This window comes from Anopheles arabiensis, chromosome X (assembly GCF_016920715.1).
Source record: "Anopheles arabiensis isolate DONGOLA chromosome X, AaraD3, whole genome shotgun sequence".
Lineage (NCBI taxonomy): Eukaryota > Metazoa > Arthropoda > Insecta > Diptera > Culicidae > Anopheles > Anopheles arabiensis.
The window spans coordinates 15,581,101-15,601,301 of NC_053519.1; the positions used below are offsets into that span (position 1 = coordinate 15,581,101).

At 53.5% G+C, this 20,201-nt stretch overlaps 1 protein-coding gene across 1 annotated transcript in view; it reads left to right on the forward strand.

The window, feature by feature from the left end:
* The window catches only part of LOC120905599 (mucin-5AC-like), a 40,023-nt gene extending 19,937 nt beyond the window's left edge, over positions 1 to 20,086 (forward strand). The window contains exons 9-13 of the mRNA XM_040316546.1: positions 454 to 6,986; positions 14,269 to 14,790; positions 16,969 to 17,580; positions 18,455 to 18,759; positions 18,852 to 20,086. Coding sequence (XP_040172480.1) covers positions 454 to 6,986; positions 14,269 to 14,790; positions 16,969 to 17,580; positions 18,455 to 18,759; positions 18,852 to 19,061 — 8,182 coding nt within the window. The 3' untranslated portion in view covers positions 19,062 to 20,086. The remainder of the gene's footprint in view (positions 1 to 453; positions 6,987 to 14,268; positions 14,791 to 16,968; positions 17,581 to 18,454; positions 18,760 to 18,851) is intronic.
* The last annotated feature ends 115 nt before the right edge of the window (positions 20,087 to 20,201 follow it).

The window sequence follows — 20,201 nt, forward strand, 5'->3', positions numbered from 1 at the left end:
CAAGTTCCATTTTACTTCTCGACAGCAAATCTGTCAAATTTGGCAAATCGTTTTACATTTACATTTTTCTCTGGCTGACTCAGCATCGCTAGCTCTAAATCCCAATTCAACTCTGTCAATTGTTTGTTTGATGCAGGTTCCAGCTACCAATGACAGATCACGCGAGTTGCCATTGTTGAAATGTATTTCAAGGTATTCAAACATTTGCCTATAGCATTGAGCTCGCTTGATAAATCCAAATCCAATAAGCTTCTAATCGGTTCGAATCTGCTAACGGGTTTCTTGTCGAACGATACAAACGTGAACAAGATGAACGTTCGAATGAATTGGCTCCCTTGCGATCGACGCTGTACGATAGGTCGCTTCCCATTTTGTTTCCGTCATCTCACTCTATCATCCTTTACCGTTCTGCTACTCTCTCACCCCCCCCCCCTTTACCACACGGTGCTGCAGCTACAACACGATCGATCGCAGACGGACGACCAGCGTACCGTACACCAGCAGCCGACTGCAGGAGACCGAACGCGATGATGTAGGCACAGATTCTTCTCTATTGGTACCATCTACAGACTTCCAAACCATATACACTACAGCTTCCACCACCACCACCACGCTCGAACCATCACCACAATCCTCCGAACCAAACTTGATACCTTACAGCACACGACAGTACAGTAGCGTTGAGCGGGTCAGCGGCAACACGATTAGCGACGATGGCGACGACGACGACGTCGACGGCGACGATCGCAGCGGCAACCCTAGTAGTAGTAGTAGTAGCGATAGTAGTAACGATAGCGATAGTAGCACTAGCGCGGGCCCGAAACCGACCACCGCCGGTTTGGACAGCGATCGGGCGTCGGACGCGGAGGTGACCGACACCACCGTGCCGATCGGGCCGACGCTGCACCGGGCGGACGACACTGGCAGTAGTAGTGACGGTAGTAGCGCGTCGGGCTGGCCGGCCGACACGACGCTCGAGGTAACCACCGCCGTGCCTAACACCGGTGAAAGCGTTACGGGTAGTAGTGTACTGGACGCTGGTTTGGTGGGTGGTAGTGACACGTTTGCTAATCCCGACAGGCGGTTCGGCTCCCCGTACGAGGGGCCCGAGGACGACGAGACGGTGGCACCCAGCGTCACCACTACCGCCAGCAGCAGCAGCAGCAGCAGCAGCCGGGCGACGGCGACGACGGCAACGACGACGCCGTCCGTACCGTCGACCACGGTGGCTACTAGTCCCCCCACTAACGATGCTACCTCTAACTCCGTTTTCAAATTCACAAGAACTAGGAAGCCAGCGACTACCACCACCACCACCACCATTGCCACTACCGACACCCCACTAGAACCTGTCACTAACCCTAGCCGGCGAATCGGTGGCGCTGCGCCCGTGCGGGCAGCGCCCCGTCCATTCGTGGCGGGCGCCCGTCGCACGCGGCCGACGCGCGTGCCCGACGCGGCGACCACCACTGCCGCGGCCGCCGTCCCCGACCCGACGACACTGCGCACGGTCAAGGTGAGTTTTTCCAATGCCCAGAGATTTGATCTTTCAGCGAGCCGGCAGCGCCGGGTCGGCAGTGCCGACAGTGCCGAACAGCAGCCGCCGCAGGAGGGTCCGGCGGGTGAGCAGCCGGCAGCGAGGGCACCGGCCGCACGCGGCAACCGTGGCCGGGTGCGGTTCCGGACTGCGCCCGAACCGGCGCCGGCCGCTCGCTCGACGCCCCTGTCGTACGACGAGCCCAGTAGGCCGCCGGTACCGTTTGCAGGCAGCAGCAGTAGCACCACCGACATCACCACCACTACCACGCAAACTGTAAGCCGCCGCCGCACGAGACCAACAGCCGCCAGCGAGCAGCTTGCCGCCAATCGGTTTGCGCTCGGTCGCACGACCACGCTCGAGCCGCTCACGACCGTCACCGAGCGGGGCTCGCTGCGGCGCGTCAATTTCAGCCTGTACAGTGGGCGCCGCTCGAGCGAAAGCCCCGTCCCGAGCCCCACCACCTCCACCGAGGAGCCGCGCATCGAGACGGAACCGGTGACGCCGGAGATCCGCTCCTACACGCGCATCGCGGACGACCCGTTGATGACGCAGGAGCGCATACTGCTCACGCTCGGCACCGCTCTGCGGTACGGTTTCAGCAGCCGCAACGAGCTCACCACGGGGGGCACTACGGCCGCCCAAGCGTTCACCACCGTGCAGGACAGCTTCAGCACGGTCGCACCGGCCCCAGCCCGCTCCACCTTCCGCGGGCGGCCGTTCGGGCGGTCGGAAAGCGTGGACAGCACGGTGAACAGCCTGCTGGCGGAAAGCCTCAACGACATGTCGACCGAGCTGCCGAGCCAGGCGGAGGACGCCACCGACAGCCGGCTGCTGAACGAAATCACCACCCTGTACAATGTGAACGCGGCCGAGGTCGACACGACCACACCGCAGCCGCGCAAGCTCGCCTCGGTGCGGTACAGCCCGCCCAGCACGACCGAAGCCGTCGACACGACACTCAACGTGGTCGTGTCCGAGGTCAACACGAACAAAACGTTCATACCGGGCCGCACGCGCCCAACCAGACCGGCCCGACTGCGCACGACGGCGGCTGACACGAGCGCCCAAACGCCCGACAGCACAGACGCGACCACACGGGCCCCGTCGCGCCGACCATTCGCCCCACGCAGACCAGCGCAGGAGGGTTCGCTCGCGGCCCGACTCACACCGACGGAGGAACCGCTCGGCAACGATGTGACCGAGCGAGCGACCGGCATCTCCACCACCAAGCGCCAGCGGGCGAACCGACGCCGTACGACCACGGCGGCGCCTTCAACGACGACCCCGGCAGCCGCCTCCACGGTGGAAGACAGGTCTCCCCTGCCGAGATCGCGCGCCTCCTTCAACACGGAGCAGCGCCGGCAGCGCTTGCCAGGCAATCGGCTGCTGAAGCCGGCCTCCACCACGCCGACCACCACGACGGAGTCGTTCACGGTCGAGCCGACCTTCCCGGACAGCAATGTGGCCAACTCGGACTTTACCACCGTCATTACGGACACGTCGAACGAGATTGCGCCGGGCGGGTACGACCTGCTGAACAGCGACAACCTGCTCAGCCTGCCGAACCTGCGCACCGGCGAGCAGGCGGACGAGGACGAGGACAGCGCCACGGAAACACTCTCCACGCTGACCGCGTCCGCGACCGAGCCAAACCCGAGCTCGAATCTCGTCGCGGGCGGACCGGCGAAGGCCGAGCCGCCGCGCCCCAACGACAGCCAGCAGATCGAGTCGGAATCGATCCCGGCCCGTGCCTCGACGCGCGGTTTTGGCGCGACGCGCCGCAAGTTTACCGGTAAGTTTGTCACGACCGAGGCGCCGGAACCGACCGAGCCGATCAAGAAGTTTGTGCCGACCCGGCGCAACCGACCCTCGTTCTCGCTCGCCCGCAGTGGCCGCCTGTCGACCACGACGGAGGAGCCCGCGTCGGTCGGTAGCGCCGATGGCGACAGTTCCGCTCCGCCCGCAGGGCCGTCGCCGTTTGTGCCGTCGCGCAAGCGCAAACCGCTGCCCCTGGGCGGCAGGGCGTCGTCCACCACGGAGCGGTCCAGCGGGGAGAGCGGAGCCGGCGACGATACGGCCCCGCCGGCCGCGCGTCCCACGCGGCGCAGGTCGGCGTACTCGCTGAACCGGCCGGCACGGCCGCAAGCGTTCGAAAACTCGTTCGATAAGGCGACGGTCGCGGCGAAGCCGGTCGAGCAGAAGTCGATCAACCGCACCTCGGTGCTGCTGCCCAAGCGGCCGAACCTGTTCGTGCGCACCACCACCACGACCACGACCAGCACGACCGCAGCGCCCCCGACGGCGTACGGTGGCGACGCCACCGACCGAACGACGCTCGCCGACCGGTTCGGCTCGTCGGAGGAGCAGCGGTACAGCGGGGAGGAGAACGAGGGCGACAACGAGATCCAGCGGCAGGGCAAGCGACTGTTCGGGCAGCTGGGCAGTGACGCCAGCAACAGCCTGCTGCTACCGGGCGAGGTGGAAACGGAACGGCCCCGTCCCGAGCCGACGTTCGGTGGGGTGCGAAGACCGGGCGGGCGTGTCGGAGGTATAACGCCTACCCGGCCGCAGCCCAGCTCCGGCAGCAATCGGTTCATCTTCAAGAACAACCAGCCGGCCACGGCGAGCGGCAACGAAGGGTCGGCCGGGTCCTCCACCACGCAGCGCACCTTTACCACACGCACGCGCCGCCCCTTCGGCAACGTGGGCGGCTACAAACCGACCGCCCAGAACGGTACCGGGTTGGTGAGCGGTGATGGGGCGGGCCCGGTGGCGGGTAGCGTCACGACGCCCCGCGCACGCTTCACGCCGACGACGCGCACGCGGCCCACGTTCGGCCGGCTCCGCTCGACGACGGCCGCCCTGGGCAGCCGCCTGAACGTGGAGGACGAGCGGGCCGCCCCGACGCTGAACGAGCTGAGCGGGGAGCAGGGCGGTGGGTTCGCAACGCGCCGCTACCAGCCCCGCAAGCCGACCGGCGGGCGGCGCAACTTTACCGCGCCAGCGGCGGGCGGTCGCAACGTGACGCTGCCGGGCGTGCTGCTACTAACCACCAGGGAGCCGGCAGAGGGCGCTGCACAGACGACGCCGGACGCGAACGGCGAAACGACGCTGCCGGCGACGGTCGAGTACGCCACGGACGATACGAAGCAGTCGTCGGCGACCGAGTCGGATGCGCTCGCACCAACGACGACGCCAACCGCTACCGACACTATCACCACCAACTCCATCACCACCACCACTACAACCACCACCACCACCAAGACCACCACCAACAACAACAACAACAACAATGAGGCCGAAAACACTACCTCGTACGAGGATACAACGCCCAACACATTCAGAACCACCACCGAATACTACACCGCGTCCGACGAGACGCACTACACGACACTGAATACGGCCGACACGATCTACACGATTAATGATAATATCGATATTGATGATGTCAATGTATTGCAGGACCGTGGTCGCACGTCGACGACCACGGTGAAGCCGACCACGCTCTACCACGTGTTCTCGATCGACAAGGAGAACGAGTCGGTGCCGTCCTCGACCGAGATCTACCGGACGGAGGAGCAGGAGATCGAGCTGCCGGCGGCGAACCGCACGGACAAGCTGGTCAAGATACACCGCGTGGTCGAGATCTACACGAAGAACGCGAGCAACCCGGACGAGCTGCCGGTGATGCAGAAGCTGGGCGAGATCAACCGGAAGATCATCATCCGGCTGGTCGAGCCGAACCGGGCGAACCGCACGGCCGGCGGGCACGGTAGCACCAGCAGCAGCTACACGACGACGACGCTCGGTGGCGCCGCGGGAGGGGCAGCGGCCCCGGTGACCGAGCGCGTCGAGGAGGACGAGTCGGAGGATGGGCGCGGCCGGCCGATGGTGCTGTCCTCGAACAGCGTGTTTACGGTGGAAACGTCCACCATACCGCTCGAGGGGCTGTTTGACCCCGAGAAGGGGGCCGGCTTCCCGACGACCGAGCTGCCGCAGGGCGCCGGCGAGGAAAGCCAAACCGTCGCACCGTACCCGGAGATCCAGCGCATTGCGAGCGCAGACTTCAGTGCCGATCGGCCGCTCGACCAAGACGACGAACCCACCGCCGTGACGCAGCAGCAGCAGCAGCAGCCGGCGGTCGAACAGGTAACTAGCTTGCGGCCGGTGGACTTTAGCGACGGGACGGACGGCGACAGCGCCCCACCACACACGACCAACTACTACGGTGCGGTGGAGGAGGAGGCGGAGGAGGAGGAGCAAACGACGCGCGTGACGCTCGAGGCGGACGATACGACGCTGCGCAGCAGCAGCACTGCGCGAACCACGCCGGTCGTGTCGTCCTCGACGCAGCGCGAGATCGTGCACAAGTACACGCTGCCGGCCGAGTTCTCGTTCCAGGAGCCGTCGAGCGAAACGACCACGCTCAAGACGACCACGACGACGACAACAACCACGACAACGACGATGACGCCCGATACAACCACCACCTCCACCTCCACCCCGACCACCACGACGGCCGCGGCGCCGGAGCTACTGACGACGACAGTGGACGACGTGCCGGACCTGCCGACGGTACCCGACCGCGTCCAGTCGTCGCTGGTGCTGCCGAGCCGGGAGAGCAAGAAAAAGTACACCAAGCGCCCGGACGGGCCGGCGGTGCGCGTCCCGTCCGACTTTGCGTACAGCAGGGACAGCTCGGCCGAGGCGGACGGCGAGCGGGCGACCGAACCTTCGTACCAGACCGAACCGCCGGTCCAGACGACGACCAAGGCCACCCGGCACTACACGAACAATCGCAAGTACGTCTCGTCGCTCTCGCTCCGCCCGAACCTGAACGGACCGGAGCCGGCCCAGGCGGCGCCCTCGTACCGCAAGTCCAAGGACATACCGGTCGTACCGCTGCCGCGCACGGTCAGCTCGAAATCCTCCACCCAGCGGGCACAGAGCGACACGACGACTAGCACGACCACAGCCGCCAGCAGCACTAGCACCACCACGACAACAACGACCACGCCCGCACCGATCACCAAGATCGACTTCAACATCAAGTACGTGCTGCCGGTCAGCCTGCCGGACGCGGCCGCGCACGAGCTCAAGATCGAGAGCAAGAACGACAAGTACAGCGTGCCGCTGTCCCCGATCCTGCGGCCCGACTTTGTGACGCGCGAAATTTCCGGCGAGCGGCAGGACCGCCAGTTCTCGCCCGTCTACCGGCCCGAGCTGGACAACGACGAGCTGACGCGCCAGCTAACCAGCGACGCCGATCCGGTCGCGCTCGAGGCGGAACATCTCGACCGGGAGATACTGGGCGGTGGCGAGGACGGTGCCGACGCAGGGCAGCTGTCGGAGGAGAGTGTCGGACCAGTGTCGGAGCAGCTCGTCGGTGGCGGCGTGCTGCCGTCGTCGGCGGCCTACTTCCTGCGCCGCACGGCCGAGGTTAGTTAGAGGAGGAGTTTCGGAAGGGGGTCGCCCGCACCACAAACACTTGGACATGGAGAACATGGAGAGGCCCCGTTGAATGGAAGTGGGCTGAACAGACAGCGGATAGTCAAAGACGGTCATAAAGCGGGCGCGCGCGAAACGGCGAGCATTACAGTTTGGCAGTGTGTGTGTGGAGATGAGAAAAAAACGGTGGTGCAACAGTCTAAACAAAAAATCCGTTGGGAATATACATATATATCTCTTTAGCATATATACCTACACAGTTTTCGTTTCGGTGTAGCACTGTATCTGTATATGTGGTGTATGTTTTGCGCGTGTGTATGTATGTGTGTGTGTGTATGTGTGTGTATGTGTGTGCGAATATCTTGAGCAGTTATCAGTAGCGATAAGTCCAACAAATTAACCTCAACAATCCCAGAAGGTGCAACTCCAAATCCAGCATCAGGCTACGGAAAGGGCAAGATGGCGTGCATTTGGGACCTTCGAACCGGATTGTTGTTTTGCGCGCGGCGTTACGTCAGCTCCAATTGAACTCTCACACTCTGTTCTAATCAATTCTGCACCTTACTTCTTTGGGTTTTGTTTGTGTGTGTGTGTGTGTTGTGTTTCACTTTCCGTTTTGTTTCAATACTCCTCTACTAATCAATACTCATACTACTCATGCCACCCATGCCCTATTCAATCGATCGCCATTTGCTGCGTGCAGTTTATTAATGAATGATGCCATAGGAATCATCCCACCCTCGCCCATCCCCAGCTCATTGATCCATTATTGCAGTGACTGTTTTAATTTTGTGCGTGTTTGTGTGTGGGTTGTGTTTTCTTTTTACCACTATATTTACTAACCCGCTAGGACTTGTTGCGGCACTCCAACAAGCTAATTCTGGGCGGTCGGTTTGGTTTAACTTGCATATCGTTTTTGACAGCTACCGGCAAAGAAGAATCGTCTTCTCTTACCCAGCATCTCTATTGCCAACCACTACTACCAGCAAACTGTCAGTGTCCCCGCCGGATGCGAGCATTACTTTCGTTAGTAAACGCGGTAACAGCTACCCAGGGAAAATCTGAACGCCTGCGATGCATGTTTGGACATGTTTGGTCCCCTTTTTCTTTTTGTACTTCACGCATGAATCTTCTCGCATGAACGGGCTCGACGCGTGAGCAACCAGCAACCAGAAAAAAAACACACATGTTACCTGCTTGAGCATTTTTTTTTCTTCTATATATCATAATTGTCTCTAATACTGATATTTTAAGCAACACGAAGGCAATTTTTCTGATGCCAGGGTTGCATCACTCCCTTATGTCTGCAATCTGGTTTTAGTTTCTGGTCAAACGAAAGACAAAGAGAGAGAGAACTGCTGCGTTTCCTTTATTATTTATTGCCCACATTTTATGTTTTTTCAACTTCAACTTTTGTGTTGAGCTGATGAGCGAAAGGATCAATCACGCTAGTCTTTATACGCTTCCCTACAATACTATTTTGATGGCAACACTGGACTGCCAATTGCTGAAGTTGGCGTGCGCCTATGAAGCTAAGGGACATGTATCTTTTTCGCTTTCGTTACCTGACAAAGATGGCGTGTCTTTGGGTTACTTGTTTTTTCTTCTCCTGTTTATTTAAACTGCTGCTTGTATTTTATGCAAACTCAGAGTGACCACTGAACGGTACAATTAGCTCATCTAAATTAGCTTGCTTTAGTGGCAACACTATTTTAATGTGAATAGTTGTTTTTTGTTCATTTTTTATTTTGTTTTACTTTAACTAGCCGTAACCAGTTTGATACTTTGATTGTTTTTTTTTAACTCCAGTTGTAAGTTTCAGAGTAAGTTTTAAGTACAACTTTTAATCGCCGTTCCGTTGCAGTGTGCAAAACCGATTTTAACTAAAACATTTTTAAGAGGGTTTTTCGTAAAAGCTTTGATGTGTTGTCAAAAGGGTACCGTTAAGAGTGACGCCAAGAGCAACCAGATGGACTTACGCGTGTACGTTCTCGGATGCTTGAGAGAGCCTACCGAACGGCTGCTTTTGATAGTATAAGGCCAAGTTTTATTTTAATACGAGCAGTTTGGGTCCAGCGTGACAGCGACAGTACGTTAATCGCAGAATGGTGGATCGGACAAGTAACGCACACGTGGTAGGCGCACACTAAGCTCTGTGAGGTTTACAGCTAGGGATTTTAAAGGTACCACCACTATCACCACCACCACCACCACCACCACCAGAAGACAAAGTACACAAAGTGCTAGAGAAATCAACCATAGTCAGCAAAGCCACCTTAACGTAACGGAGGAATAGTCGAGAAGGAAGCAATCCGAAAACAGAGCAAAATCAAACACAAACAGTACAGTGTAAAACTAGCAGTTATAAACGTGTTACTCCAATAGGAATAGTGCAGACGCAAATTACTACAGAAATCAAATAGGATGACGCACCTTTATACTTACTAATGGGCAGCCATTTTAGTTCACACATTTCACTACACGAACAAAACGTTACACTCTGTTTCATTGTGCTTCCCCATCACCCCTGCACAAAAACGCAGGGACCGAGGTATACATCAGGCTACTGACCACACAGCCGGGTGTTGTTGCAAAACAGCACCGGCAACAACAACAACCACAACAACAACAATCTCGGCAAAACCCCGCGTAATGAGTAGTAACTGTCATTATAAATTCTACCAACACGATTAAGCAGTTTTGATTGACACTTCAGCTGTGAAGAGAGAGGAAGGGTAGAGGGGGAGTGAGGGGGGGGGGCGGGGGTACAGCAAAAAGGCCAAGCTCTCGCAGCAGGACAGGAATGTGGCGCAGCAGGACAGGAATGCGCACCCATTTGATATTACACACATTATAATCTTGCGCATGTGTAAATGCGCCGGCAAGACATCGGTCGGTCGGTGGTGCGCGCAGTGGCAGCGGAAAGTGAATGTAAAATAGTTTATTTTAGGTAGTAGTACTTAGCGGTAGGCAGACACTAACGTTAGTGTGACCATTGTGCATTTAGTGCGCCGTCACGACCTAGAAGTATTATTCCTCCCCTTCCTCTACCCTCCTCAACCCCTATCACCATCCCCACGCTCCACATTCTCCAACACTCGACTCGAACTAATCACGAAAGTTAGCGAAACAAAAATATATACATTACCTTTGTACACTTACCATTCTTGCCTCTTGCTTTGGTTTGAGACACCACAACAACACCATACAACGACTAAGAGGAATTACTAAGTGGAGTTACTACTAAGAGTGAAGAGAAGAGTACATTTATTTACCCGTACACCAACAAAGAAATAGGGCGGTAGAACCCGGTATCATAACGCACGAGTTCGACGGCACATTTGAAACAAAAAATCCTAAAACGCAGCGCTAGCGCATGTTTCGTTTCTTTCAGTCTATAGTCTTCCCCGAATTGATTACTAAGTTAGGTTAGGTTGTTGTTTTCTTGCGCACCAGATGGCGCAACAGTGTGGGGGTTGCTTTATTGTTTAAATTTCTTTTGATCCCGTGTCCCACTTTTGGCGCACGTTACAAATATTCAACAACAGCAGCAAACAAAACAAAAAACTAGCTCACTCCTCCCATTATGCTTTGTTTGGTCCACAATTTATGGGACACACCGTGTGGACGACCGTGTGCCGTAACGTTTGGGCCCCTTTGCCATGATGTAAGCGCGATGGAAGAGGAGGGTTTTTTTTGCGTCCGAAAACTCTCGCGATGCTACTACTGCTCGAACAGCCATTCATTCGTGGCGCGAAGAATCATTCTACTATGACGCCGGCTAATCAATCGGCAGCGAAGCATGGTCAAACCGTTTTGCGCAACTCGTGGACGGCAAATGGCGCACCGAAAACAATCAATAGTTGCAACTGTTTTGTTTGTTTGTTTTTTTTTCTTTTTCGTCGCTCAGTTACGCGGCGCATTTGTTTTGCTTGGGTCTCAGGCTTGTGCTTTCGATCGATCCGCCATACCAAATGCAAATGCAATTATAAATTCAGGGACAGGAGGGGACGCCATTAAAACACCTTGGATTTGGTACAATACGCCAAACGAATACACACGTTTTGTTTATTACGAGGGAGCACATTTACATCATCAGCCATCGCCATTTAGTGCGGCGTCCACGCGGTAGGAATGGTATCAGCAGGACAGTGCGATCGATTGAGCAGATACTTGTGTTGTGATATCGATAACGCGTTAAGATAGAAATGAGCTTCGAGCGACGATTTCGAGTACGGTAATGAACCGGTTTTTGTTTTTTTTTGTTTAATCTATTTTCGGACACGCCATATTTAAACCACTACCACTAGCTGTCGTTCCGCTGTTGCGTGCGTTGCGTGTGCGTTTACAATACAAGCTTGCGTGTGTCTTTATTTAGGGTGACCACTACTGCCGCCGGACGGTTGGGACTAGTTTTTAAATATTACGCAAACACTACCGCCTGTCGGAAATTGCGACGCGGCGTGTTGAGCGTCATTTTGGTTTTATTTGCTGTTGCCGGCTTGCGGTCCCGAAACGGCGTTGCCTTTCGCGCGCAAATTATGTACGTGGCCTGTTTGAAAGCAGGAAATTAAGTTCCTGCCTTTTTTTTACGCTGTATCGCTCGTCCCCGCACAGCATCACATCACTCGCGAGAGGAAGATAATTGCCGCAAGCCTTTTTTTCAGGCCATCTCTGCCCTTTCTTTCGTGTCGAAAAGCCTTTTCCGATTCCAACTTTCGAAAGGCACCTTCGAAAGATGATAATGAAAGGAAAGCATCGCGTAACAGGAAGAAACGAAATTTAGCACCTTCTGTTTTCATCACCTCTCCTCCCCTCCCCCCCCCCCCCCGCACTTTCATCTCAAATCGCCTCCCATGCAGAGAGGTACAGAGAGAGACAGGGTTCGCCTTTCACCTTAGCTCTGCTGACCAATCTCTGCTTGCGGGCGAACTGGATGGCCGCGTACACACGCGGTTACGTAAACAAACGCGATGACAATAATATCTGGTGGCCTGGTGAGATGCACAAGCAATTGCAGAGACTTAACCACAACAACACAAAAGGCAAATCACAATTCGACCGTTAGTAAAGCGTTAGGAGAAAGGAATGTTTAGCCAGCCAGACAGGGAGGGACAGGGACGTAGGGGGTACCAACATTCCCAACAATAGTGCCCCTGCCACAACGTCGCCACCGTCACTCGTGGCACTGTTTGTCAATGTAAATGAGCGCCACGACAACGACGACGATCTAATCGCGCCAAATGATCAGCCGAGGGCAGGCATGATTGGTTTGCGCGGAGAAAACTTTCAATTTCAAGCGGAATGATCTCGCCATAGGGAGGGTGCCCGCCGCGTACCTCGTCGGCAAGATTGAGTGCAGTAAAGATCCGAGAGCAAACAAGAGAGATAGAGAGAAAGAGAGAGGCAAAAAATAAAACCAATTTACGTGAACACATCCACGATACAACACACGTAACTTTCTCCCGTTCGGAGTCTCTAAGGGTGGTCGTGCGCACCCTTTTTTTTTTGCTGAACAAAAGTAAAATTGGAAATAGCAGCTCCTTACCACCGTCCCACCCGTTCGATTGCCAACTTTCACCCGTTGAGGGGAGTGAAGGAATGCTGGAAACCGGTTTGATTGTAAAATCAATCAATCCCGGATGACAACAACACACAGATCAGGAAAAAAAGGTCTCGGCAAGTGTGTGACGTTATGTAAGGATTTGTTGAGTATCGTGTTCAACGAACAAACAGGAAAATGTTGACACCTGCATGGAAGCAGGATATGACGATATCTGTGTCGGTGTGCCATTTCTTCAGGTATCTGTAGGCTACTGCCGTATGGATCCGGTTACTGAGGTCCGCAGGCGGTGATGAGCGACTTCCTGAGATTTGGACTTGGAGTGAAGAGTTTGATTGAAGAGCTGTAGAGTCGAGCGTCGAGTCGACCTACCAAGGCCTTCAAATGCTCCGAATCAAGTGCACACTCTGGATATTAAAAGCTAATTGCTGGTGCAATATACCACACTTATAGTTGCTAGAACCAACCCCCCCCCCCCCCCTCCTGCGTGCTCTGTGCGCAGGACACAACTCTCCGGGGGAGGCGTTGCGTTGACTCATGGAAATGAAACAAGAAATGAATCATATAAAACCTTGGCAGCAGAAGCAACCCCCCTGCCGTAGCCGCTCATTTGCAATGAACAGAAGGTCATACGCCATTAGCGTTGGCCTCCTCCTGCTGCCCCTGCTGAAGCGGTCTCGCAATCAATAATGTTAAAATATTAGCCTCCCCCTCACACACGGTTCAGCCCACATGGTTCAGCGGGTCTTTTAGCTGCGAAAACGAGCGAAAACTATGCCTCAGTCTTGTTTGTGCAGACAGAAACAGTATAATCGAGTCTGTGTGTGTGTGTGTGTGTGTCGGCAATTAACTAAAACCACGTGTGGGTGTGACAAATTCCAACTCCTACTTCCTTCAAGTGTAGACGTGTTTTGCAAGACGCACCAACGCACTACTGCACGGTTGCACGGTTCTACCCGCCGCTACTGTTTTGAGTGGATGTGGACAAACCCCCTTCACCTGATTAGCCCCAAACCTGATTAGCTATTCTGAAATCTAGCACATGTGCAGCACCGCAGTGATCCTAACACGCAACACGCGCCACTGGACACTCCGGAGCACAGTGCGGAATGTTGTTTCTACAATGTTAACCACTATCACGCACTCAAGTTTGTTGTTTTTTTTTTCTTTCGTTCTTTCTTTCGCCAACCCTTCGTGAGTAGTTAGTAGAGCTAAAGGGTAGGAGTATGGGTGCGATTCCTACCATCTGTCTTGAAATCTGCTGTTTATGTCTATTCGCGTACCAATTCGTGTTGTCCTCTAGAGGCCTACCCAAGTGGAGCCTAGAGCAAAATAGGACGCCGCGGGGTTTTGTCGCAATACTGAAACGCAACTGCAAAAGAGCAACACACTCTCAGCACACAATACACACACTCACACTTCCAAACAGCAGGAATTGGAACACCGTCGCAACTACCTAAATAAACTACCAATTCAAACAGCCCCAAGCAGAACCACACTTTGCACACCTGAACGGACCCTGCACTAAACGGCCTGCTCTGCTTCGGCGGACAGAACAGGCACTACTCTTGTTTGTCAACCTTACATCTCACTAAATAACACCTATACCTTACAATGTAGTACAATACCTCTGTTGCGTCGTCTTTACTAATCGCCCTCCTCGTTACCTCTCTTTCTCTCCTTCGCTTTATCTGTTTACCTATCTCGTGTGCCTGATTTTTGGGAACAACCGACCCCATCCAGGTGAGGCCCCAATACCGTCCGAGCCTGCGACGTCCGTCCGGCAGCGGGAAGCCAAGCGGGCTGCTGCAAGCGTCCAGAGAGCAGCTAGACACCACGACCGAACGCACTAAGAGCACGCGACGCTCTGAAGTGCCCTCAGCGAGCGGCGAGCAGGCGACCTCCGATCCGGCGACGACGACAACGGCGACGACGCCACCGTCGCTGCTCACACGGCGCCGCCGTCCCACCACCGCCTCGAACTATCTGGCCAAAATTGCGAACCGACAGCGGCCGGCTGCTGCTACTGCTGTGATGTCATCGACGGAGGAAACCACCACCACCACCAGCAGGCCGGACGGGTCGCCAAGCCGAGGCAGCCGTCCGAACCTCACCAGCAACGGCAGGCGCAAATATGGACCCGCTAATAGAACCGGTTATACGGGCAGCAGCCCAACGGCCGGGAGCGAGAGCAGCACCACGGCGTCGATCCCCAGCGCTAGCAGCGAAACGAGCCCAGGTAAGAGATGAGGCAACCGGGCCTTTGTGTGTGCGCGCGCGCGCGTATGTGTTGTGTCGTCGGTGCGGAGCAGATGAAAGCGAAACGCGTGCTGTCACACGGACGGTGCTGGCTCTCAGGAGGGGGTTCTCGCTCGCACTACTGCTACTGCGCTGCCACAGCATCCAATAGATGCGATCTCCTTCCAGAGCAGTGACGGCGGCGGTTGCGAAGGTCGAGTGGGACGCGCGCGCACACTCGTCCGATAGATGATCACTGTTTGGCCCGGCCGGACTTATACAACTCAGCCACTCATCACCATGCAAAACTCATCGTCCCAAGAGGGGCACACACGGTTGCCCCCGGCGCTTTCCTAAGCAGCTAGCCAAATTTTGGTTGTTTTTTTCTCACTTCGTCGGGAATGATGCCCGAACTCCCCGAGATTAAATCTCGCCCCAACAAAAGCGTGCGTGCCTTGTTTGAGCCGGGTGGGGGAGCAGCGAGATGGCTCCGATTCGTTCGGTCGTGATGGAAAGTTTAGGTGTTCTTTTAGCATGTCCGTCTCAAATTACGATCCCGGACGACGTTTACGACGCGAACGTAAAATCGTTGACATGCCGTTTAGAGTGTTTCGAGCCAGCGGAACCCTCTCAAAAAATACTGGGATGGATATTTTGCCGAATCATGCATTTGGTTATTTACGCGTTGGCGCAGTAAATAAGTGAAACTAAAGCTAGCACTTCCAAAACGAACTACTTGGATTATCCCATTTGGATAAGGTTACAAAGTTAGCCAGAAGACAGTGGGCAGTAGTATTTGTTTTGACTGACCTGATTTTTACCTTTTTTATTCTTTATTCTTTTTATTTATATTAATGTAGCAAAGCCTTTTCCAATTAGCACAGATTTTAAAGGTATGTAGAAACCTATTCCACTTCATCAATGAAGATATTTTGAATTAACGATCCCGGACAACGTTTACGACGCTAACGTAAAAACGTTGACATGATGATAAATTTTAGTTTCCTTTAGGTTTGATATTGTTAAGAAGAATATCTCTAAAACTCATTCGCTATCATTTGGCCTTGTTCAAAACATTCAATAACGGCAAAAGACATTAAACAATGGCCATGTAGTGAACTTAACTTTCCACAAATGCGTACCTTCATGCCGAATAATTTTGGGAGCTACTGTCCAGGAGAATTGAAGGAGAGAGATTTGTCTATATTGTCTCTATTGTGAGATTGTCTATTTCAAATTTGGACTGATCGAAAGTCCTATACACTTTAGACATCAAGCAGACATGATTGCGACGGTGATGTTAATCTTGAATCTATTGCCAAACACAGTACCGAAACAAATCAACCGACAAAGCCCAACAAACGCTCCTCCGCTTAAAAGGACCCATTAGTAAGGTTTTGTTGTACAAAACCACTGCCGAACACATTCCACAACAGTGGTCATGTTATGTGGCCTGGCGACGCATTTCGACAAAAGCATTTACTCCCAACACCCACCCACCTACTACACGGTCCGGATTTCCAAACGTGATTTTCAAGGTGATCGAGACGACAAATTCGATTTTTTTTCTTCAAACGTGCTGTTAGAGCCTGCATACTTGCATAGTATTTGAATTTTAAGCATCCCCCCCACACTCTTCTCAACGGACGATGGTAAGACGTTGGCCGTTGGGTTTGCATGATTAACGCTGCGGCAAATAGGGGTTTGCTGTTCCCTCTCCAAAGACATCTTCTTCAGAGTGTGTTTACGAAAAGAGACGGATCTCGCGCAAACGGTGGTGGAACGCGCATCTGCAGCTGGAATGTGACTAACTGCGTAGGGGCCACGGTTGTCGATAATTTGTTCACATGATGAAATTCGATGTTGCCCCGCCAGAGCCACACAAACCAGATATGTAAATCCCCACGGGCGGGATCTCACCTTTGAAAGCCTTCTGGGGGAATTCAGGCAGGCCAGGTCGGAAAATGTCTGGAATGAGGTCGTGCGATGAGATCTCACAGATCGCGAACTGCAAACGCGTCTGTCTGCATATACTTCTCGATGTTTCAAGAAATGTAGATTTGGCAACTTCCCATGACTTGCAGCGGATCGATTATTCTTTATAGCTAAATGAGTTGTTTTCCCTTCCGCTTCTTCCTTCCCTTTTGTATCTTCCAATGTGCCACCAATGATGATGCAGAGGTATCCACTCGACCGGTAAACTCATTGTTCAAGCGCCGAAACAATGGGTCCCCACTGACGCGCACCACGACGCCGACGCCACTGGAATCGATCCCCTCATCCAGCGCGGCCCCGGTGAGCAGCAAGTTTTTCAAGAAGAACAAGTACCGCACCGGTGCACTCAGTACCGGGCCGGGCGCAGAACGTAGCGAGCAGCCGGTGCCGCCAGCCAGCCAGTCACTCGATGCCGGACCGGGTGTCGATCAGAACATTGAGCCGAGCATACGGCAGAACAGCAAGCTGTACAATGCGAAGAACCGCTACCAGCAGATAGGCGAACCGGAGGAGGACGGTGCCGAGCCGATCGAGCAGGAGTTGCTGGACGCGCTCACTACGCTGTCCCGGGCGCCGCTGCCCGTCGTCAGCACCACCACCGTGCGCAACAATGGGTACGAGTCGGTCGTGGACAAGGAGTGGGTCCGGCAGCAGCAAAAGCAGCCAGCACAGCAGCAGTATGCGGCCGAGGTGAACGGACGTGCGACCACGCACAGGTACAACGTAACGCACGACTATCCTAATGCGGTCGGGTACGGCAGCGTTCCCGCGCAGGCGACGTCGACGCACCGATTGCGTAAGTAGTTGACAAATCTGTGACCTAACACGTGTCGGATCGGCTCTCGGGACCTCTTAGGTTGTGACGAACGGGGAACTTCGCACTTGAATTTCACTTTCGATGTTTGCTAGAGCTGAGCTTTGCGGATCTTTTGAGAGCAGGAACCTTATATGAAGTTTGATGCGAATGTTGAATCTATAATCATTGGTAACTTGTATGGTTCATGAAACTGATTTTTTTTTCTCCTAAATTCCAAAACATATCTTTGAAAATAATAGCTTCTAGTACATCTATCTCAGGAAGTTGAATCTTGATGACCATAACATACTTACTTACTTACTTATCCGGGGCCGTAACATTTCCTTAACACTCTTAGCACAAATGTTTGGCCTCAATTTATGCAACTGCTCTATCACTTGAATCGAACCTCTGTAATCAAGCTTTTGTGATGTACTTGGATATTCTGAGTTTTCGATAGTACCAAAATTCCAGGGGTTTTCATATGTTCTCATAAAGTTGGCATACTTTCTGGACTCTGTGGGATATTAAGTGATACATTCGTGGCTTGTATGTGATTTTCACATAACGTGTCACAAAATCCCCAGAAAGTGTAGTTCCAGATTGAGACTTTGATCAGTCAGGTTAAGAATTGTTGTTGATGTGGTTGTATGTCTTATAGAAGTTTTGAATCCCTAGTGGGTCTCTTTCGTGGGTCTAGGTGAAGAATTGAATCTTAAATAAAGTGTGACATCTCAGTGACCTGTTTCAGAAGAGACTCGGAGCTACTAGCATGATTAGGATCTTAAAACTTAATCCGTATCCTTACACTGAGAAGTCTAAAGACCTAAGAGCACCTACTGGCAACTCCTCGCTAATCGATTGCTTATTCCAGCGCCACCGGTTCAGCGGCCCCGCATCGCTACCCACTCCGAGTACTATTACCAGCAAACGACGCCCGGCCTCATCTACACCTCACCCATCGCCACGGCAACGATCAGCCCACGGCAGGACACGACCGTGCTGTCGCAGCAGTTCCCCCGCAACCATCAACCGGCGCACTACGAACGGCAGAGCGCTAGCAGTGGCAGACGAAAGCAGAAGGACGACGTGACCGGGCGCACCTACCGGCCGTCGCCGCTCGATTACGACTACTACGACGATGGAGACACGCGCAAAGTGGGCAAATCCAGCTCGCAGGTATGTAACATAACGCGAACACGAACCAGCCAATGCATTACATCTTCCCATACTCTTCCCATATACCCTCCCGCCCCACCCCTTCGAAACAGGTTAAGGTGATCATGCACGGGCCGGGCATCATCGAGTGTCTCGACCAGGGCAACTTTCCGCACCCGCTGTCCTGCAAAAAGTTCATCTCGTGTGCCAAAATGGAGATCGGAGGCGTCATCGGCTGGGAGTACACGTGCCCGAAGGGTCTCAGCTACGATCCGGTCGGGGGCATCTGCAACTGGTCCGCCGGGCTGGGCTGCAATGAGTGACGACCCTCACGTCGTCTTGGAACGTCTTGGTGTGTGAGCGTTCCCAATTCCCTGCCCTGCCCGTCCCAAGGATCCGGGGAGGGTCCTACAATACGTCCTACAGTTTCGATAGTTAGCTGAAGGGAAATCAATCGCATATGATCAAGACTGGTGTCTGCTCTCTTTACATTTTTTTGGGGCTAGCATTTTTGTTTGTTTGTTTGTTTTGTCACTGAAATCGTAATCGTACCTTTCGGGGGTAGCTTCATTCCTTCTCCGTCCGCTAGCGAGCGCCCGGCGGAGGAGACGGCTAGAGTGATCGGATGTGTGACCAAAGCCAGACGATCATACGTTTAGAAGTTAGTCAATATTCCAATCAGCGGGACGGCACAAACCGCCCGTCTTAGCATTAAGCTTTTTTTTCTCTTCTCTTGTAAGTTTACAAACTTTTGCTCTCTTTCCAGTTGTGGGAGAAACGCTAGACTGTTGCTACTTTCAATACAATCACGATATCCTTGTTTTGAGGCAAAGATTTCTCCAAAAAAGGAACTTATAAAAAAAGAGACCAGTGGCCTTGGGCAATGATTCTTTCCAATTAGAAAAAGAACATGCAATCCCATTATTAAAGCATAATGCAAACATTACAAATAATCGGCCTACTCTTCTGATTCTTGCTTTGAGTGATATGTGTTCTGTTTTAACGATTCGTGTAGCGTCACACACACCTTTCAAATTATAATTTAATTTTTTTCATAAAGTATTTCATTCTATCGCCTTCCCCCTGTCTCTTTTAAACGTGAGACATCTTCACAGGCTAGCTCTATCTTACGCCATTTGTTTGCTTCGATATAGGAACTGATGAGAATGTAAGTGTGGGGTGTTGTAAGCCGACAAACTCATTACTTCATGCATGAGATCATTTAAATTACGTGCAAATGCAGACGACGCAAGCGAACTAGCAATACGAACCACGACATTGTTAATGTTAACATACTCAGTTTTGTAATAAAATAGATATACGACGATAAAACCATCTTAAAACACAACAACATGCCTTTTTGATTGCTTTGCCAGCCGAAACATTAATCACATGTGATCAATTTTCTACTCAATTTTTAAATCTAACTACTTTATACGGCACTGTTAGTCGGTGAGATAGGA